This window comes from Cebus imitator, unplaced genomic scaffold (assembly GCF_001604975.1).
Source record: "Cebus imitator isolate Cc_AM_T3 unplaced genomic scaffold, Cebus_imitator-1.0 Scaffold172, whole genome shotgun sequence".
Lineage (NCBI taxonomy): Eukaryota > Metazoa > Chordata > Mammalia > Primates > Cebidae > Cebus > Cebus imitator.
This window is the reverse complement of record NW_016107487.1, coordinates 3,340,529-3,345,935: the sequence shown is the minus strand read 5'-3', so window position 1 is coordinate 3,345,935 and position 5,407 is coordinate 3,340,529. Positions and strand designations below refer to the sequence as shown.

Below are 5,407 nucleotides of genomic sequence, written 5' to 3'. Positions count from 1 at the left end.
CCTAAAAATTTTTTTTTTTTTTTTTGTAGAGATGGGGTCCCACTGTGTTGCTCAGGCTGGTCTCAAACTTTTGGGTTTAAACGATTCTCCACCTCCACCTCCCAAAGAGCTGGGATTATAGGCATGAGCCACCATGCCTGGCCTAGTGATTATTTTGGGTTTCTTCTGTTTCTGTTTTTGTTTCTTCTGTTTCCCTATGTTGCCCAGGCTGGTCTTGAACTCCTGGGCTTGAGCAGTCCTCCTGCCTCTGCCTCCCAAAGTACTGGAATTATAGGTATGAGCCACCACACCTGGCTTTGATGAAGGTTTTTAGTCAGGTGTGATAGGGGATGGTATGGGACTAGGCATCCTTGCCGTGGTGGAGGTTCCATGCGCCTGGCAGCATGTACGCCCAGTGTCAGGTCAGTACTTGGCTTACAGGAAGTGTTGAGATAAATTTGGTGGATTGAAACAATAACCAGGTTGGGTGCAATGGCTCACGCTTGTACTCCCAGCACTTTGGGAAGCTGAGGGAGGATCCCTTGGATCTAGGAGTTTGAGACCAGCCTGGGCAACACAGTGAGACCCCGTCTCTACAAAAAAAGTAGGCTGGATATGTTAGTGCACTGGTGGTCCCAGCTGCTCCGGAGGCTGAGGCAGGAGGGTCACTTGAGCCCAGGAGGTCGAGGCTACAGTGAGCTGTGATTGTGCCACTGGACTCTAGCCTGGGTAACAGAGTAAGACTCTATCTCAAAAAAAAAAAAAAAAAAAAAAAAAAAAAAAAAAAATACAAGCCCCTGCTGGCTGCACTGTCTCCTCTAGCCTTGTAGTCCTGGCTATTTGGGAGGATCACTTGTGTCCAGGAGTTCAAGTCTGTCAGTAATTGAGGATTACACCTGTAAACAATCACTATACTCCTGCCTGGACAGTATAGTGAGGTCCTTCCTGTCTGAAACAAAATGTAAGCCCCAGTTTTTTTTTTATTGTTAGGATTAAGACATAAAATGAACTCTTAATTGCTATAATACACAAGCCTCAAACCTCGTACTCATTTCATTAAACGCCATTAACAGTTGCAGACTGGCACTGGGCTGTAGAACCATGAGTAACCATGCTTCCGAAGAATGCTGGAGAGTGTGTGTTTGTAGAGGTGAAGAGGAATATGGTAACTGTAAGCTACCTAGTAGCCGAGTGAATGCATGGTCCAGAAGAGAATATTTATTTTTAACTATGCTCCCTGCTCCGTATGTAGGTTTAAATAAGAATTTAATTAGCTTTGTAAGGCCGGGTGCAGTGGCTCACACCTGTAATCCCAGCACTTTGGGAGGCCAAGATGGGCGGATCACCAGAGGTCAGAAGTTTAAAACCAGCCTGGCCAACATGGTAAAACCCTGTCTCCTAAAAAAAATATGCAAAAAGGCCGGGCGCGGTGGCTCAAGCCTGTAATCCCAGCACTTTGGGAGGCCGAGGCGGGTGGATCATGAGGTCAAGAGATCGAGACCATCCTGGTCAACATGGTGAAACCCCGTCTCTACTAAAAATACAAAACATTAGCTGGGCATGGTGGTGCGTGCCTGTAATCCCAGCTACTCAGGAGGCTGAGGCAGGAGAATTGCCTGAACCCAGGAGGCGGAGGTTGCGGTGAGCCGAGATCGCGCCATTGCACTCCAGCCTGGGTAACAAGAGTGAATCTCCGTCTCAAAAAAAGAAAAAAAAAAAAAATATGCAAAAATTAGCCAGGCATGGTGGCAGGCGCCTACAACCACAGCTACTTGAGAATTGCTTGAACCTGAGAGGTGGAGGTTGCAGTGAGCCAAGATTGCACCACTGCCCTCCAGCCTGGGTGTCAGAGTGAGACCCTGTCCCCACCCTGCAAAAAAAAAGTGGCTTTGTATAGCATTCCTATTGGAGGAACTCACTAGTGAGGCAGAAAAAAACACGCCTTGAAACTGTTGCTTTGGAGTTTTTTTTGTTTTTTCAGACGGAATCTCACTCTCACCCAGGTTGGAATGCAATGGCTTGGTCTCCGCTCACTGCAATCTCTGCCTCCCCGGTTCAAGCGATTCTCTTGCCTCAGCCTCCTGAATAGCTGGGGCTACAGGTGCATGGTACCATACCTGGCTAATTTTTATATTTTTAGTAGAGACAGGGTTTCACTATGTTGGCCAGGCAGGTCTTGAACTCCTGACCTCACGATCTGCCCACTTCGGCCTCCCAAAGTGCTGGGATTACAGGTGTAAGCCACTGCACTCAGCCTGGATTTTTAATGTCTCAAGAAGAGACAAAAACAATATTGAAAATTCAAAGCAACAGTTTCAAAGCTTATTTCAAGAAGACAAAAATGACCCAGAGCTTATATTTGAAGTCATCAATAGATTTTATTTTATTTACATGGAAATCCTGGCCTGTTGAATTAGCAGATTGATGGATCATTACTTTTGGAGAATGTATTTGATCACAGTATTATGAAATATAGAAGCATTTTGGTTAGGAATTTAATATGATTTCAATTTTAAGGGGCACTGTTTCTACAGGACTGTTTCTCAATCTAAAATACTGCTGCTGAACTTCATAAAATTGACAAATTTACTGTAACACTTATATATTCTTCTTTGTATTTGAGTATATTTGTAAGACCAGATAAATTTCTGAAAATTTATTCTCACATTTGTTTGAAAATGGAAATCACAATAGTATTTTATTATAATCTGTGTGTTTTTATAGGGAACTTTGTAATGACTGATTGACCTTCTTGAGAGCTCTCAGAATCCTAGAGAATAGGAGAGCAGGAGCCTGGGCCCCACCTGCAATAAATGACAGCATAACTGAATTTTTTTTTGAAGCCCTCATACTTTGGAAGAACCTAACTGAATATTGATTGCATTGTAGACTGTAGCCAAAAAGAAATGAAAGTTTCAGCATTCATAACTCAGAGTTTTTAATATTTTTAGATGTAAATGTAAACTAAATACTGCTTAGAATATTGTCTCTTAGAGATTTGTAGACTTTCTTGGGCTGGCGAATGCTTTTCCAGGTCACCTGGTCTATTCTGCATGATGGCTACCTCGTACCTTCAGAGCTTCACTGTCATGGAGCATGACAGTGGGAGTGCTTAGTGATTTTACACTTAAATTGTGTTTTCTGGGAATGTGTTTGGATGAGGTATGTTTAAATGACTGAAATAAATTATTTCCGTCAGTTGTGACTTTAAAATTGGGTGGATTAGTTTCTTTTACTTTTTTTTTTTAGGCTAATTGAAGCAGTAGGGGTATTAGTTTCTTAAAGCTAATCAGTGTTAACTATGTCTGGCTTTAATCATTAAAACAGTCTAATCAGTTTAGTTTAATTAATGCCAATGTTATTATATGTTTGACATTCCAGTTGTGCTTGGAAGCAGAACAAATGTTGCTCATCCTTACTTGAATTTTTTAGCTCCATGTTTATTCTGCAGTTGTGGTTGGCACAGTGTTAATGAGCATGATCTTATAATTGTACTGTATCTAGTTTTGTTTTATAAATTATTTGACTCTAATATTCAGCACAAATGACTTTTATTTTTCTTACCTCTTAGACTGCAAGTGGCAACGTGGAAGCAAAAGTAGTATGCTTTTATAGACGACGTGATATTTCCAACACACTTATAATGCTCGCAGATAAGCATGCTAGTAAGTAATTTTTCTCTGATTAAAAAAATGTTTAAGTCTTGTGTTTTTCATGATGAGGTGGAAACTTGCTTATTCTTACCTGAAGCCTTTTGCTTGTCTATTTATCTTCCTTTTAATTTTGATGGGAGTAAAATAAGTGATACTAACTGAAACCAAACACTGGTGTTTGGTTGTAGTGTATATGTGTATATTTGTGTGTATGTAATTTTATATATGTACACACACACCACACACCACACACACACACACACACATTTTGGAGACAAAGTCTTGCTCTGCCACCCGGGCTGGTGGCATGATCATGGCTCACTGCAGCCTCAAACCCACGGGCTCAAGTGATCCTCCTGCCTCATCCTTGCAAGTGCTAGGATTACAGACATGAGCTACCAGGACTGGCCTGGTATATAGTGTTTTAGGTTGCATCACATTTGTTAATTGGTAAAAATGTTGACATAGAAGCCTTTGTAAATAGGCTTTAGCAGGCCAGGCGTGGTGGTTCACGCCTGTAATCCAAGCACTTTGGAGGCCAAGGCGGGCAGATCACCTGAGGTCAGGAGTTCAAGACCAGCCTGACCAACATGGTGAAACCCCATCTTCTATTAAAACTAAAAAAAAAGGCTTTAGCAAATAATCAGGGTAGTGCCTTGTCATTTTCTGTTTTCAGTGGTGCTTTTTTTAATCTTTTGAATAGAGATAGAATCTTGCTATGTTGCCCAGAGTGGTCTTGAACTCTAGGCCTAAGTGATCTCTCACCTTGGCCTCTCAAAGTGCTGAGATGACATGCATGAGCCACTGGGCCTGGTCCAGTGGTAGTTTTGTGAGGATACAGATAGGAAGAAATTTATACTTCACTGGTATTTTGGAGGATGTTTTTTCCCCTCTAAAACAACTGAATAACTTAGTTTTTTGACAAGGGGGACTGAGTATTGCTGTGTTGCCCTAGCTGGAGAGTGCTGTTTCACAATCATGGCTCACTGCAACCTTGACCTTCCAGGCTCAAGCAATCCCCCAACGTCAGCCTCCAGAGTAGCTGGGTCCACAGTTGTATACCACCATACCAGGCTAATTTAAAAAAAAAAAAAAGTGTTACAGAGTTAGAGTCTCTATATTTCCCAGGTTGATCTGGAACTCTTGGGCCCAAGTGATCCTCCTGCCTTGGCTTTCCAAAGTGCTTGGATTATTGGTGTGAGTCACTACATCCAGCCAGATTATTTTCCCCCCCAACGTTTAAGTTCAGGGGGACATGTGCAGGACGTGCAGGTTTGTTACATAGTTAAATATGTGCCGTGGTGATTAGCTGCACAGATCATCCCATCACCCAGGTATTAAGCCCAGCATCCATTAGCTATTCTTGCTGATGCCATCCTTCCCATCCCCACCCCCGACGGATTTTTTTCTTCCTAGTGTTTCTTATGATATGTTTATTATCTTAGATATGTATGAAAATAAAAGTTTGCCAGAAAAAGAAGTATAAGGTAGCATTTAGGTGTGGAGAACCCTAAGCTTTTCTGTGTAGTTTAATCTTGCTGTGAATTCCCCAGTCTCCCTCAGTCAATAGTTTTGACATATTTTAGCCCCGTTTCTAAAAAATTTTTATTTATTTATTTATGAAACAGAACCTTGCACTGTTGCCTGGGCTGAGTGCAGTGGTGCGATCTCTGCTCACTACAACCTCCAACTTCCAGGTTCAAGTGATTCTTCTGCCTCAGCCTCCCAAGTAGCTGGGATACAGGCACCTGCCACCACACCCGGCTAATTTTTTT

General features: G+C 42.1%; 1 protein-coding gene across 3 annotated transcripts in view; it reads left to right on the top strand.

Annotated features, from left to right (window-relative positions):
- MTA3 (metastasis associated 1 family member 3) overlaps positions 1–5,407 on the top strand; it is a 290,525-nt gene that overhangs the window by 94,766 nt on the left and 190,352 nt on the right. For all 3 annotated transcript variants that reach the window (XM_037744410.1, XM_017544868.2, XM_017544869.2), the window contains exon 3: positions 3,551–3,644. In XM_037744410.1, coding sequence (XP_037600338.1) covers positions 3,623–3,644 — 22 coding nt within the window. In that variant the 5' untranslated portion in view covers positions 3,551–3,622. The remainder of the gene's footprint in view (positions 1–3,550; positions 3,645–5,407) is intronic.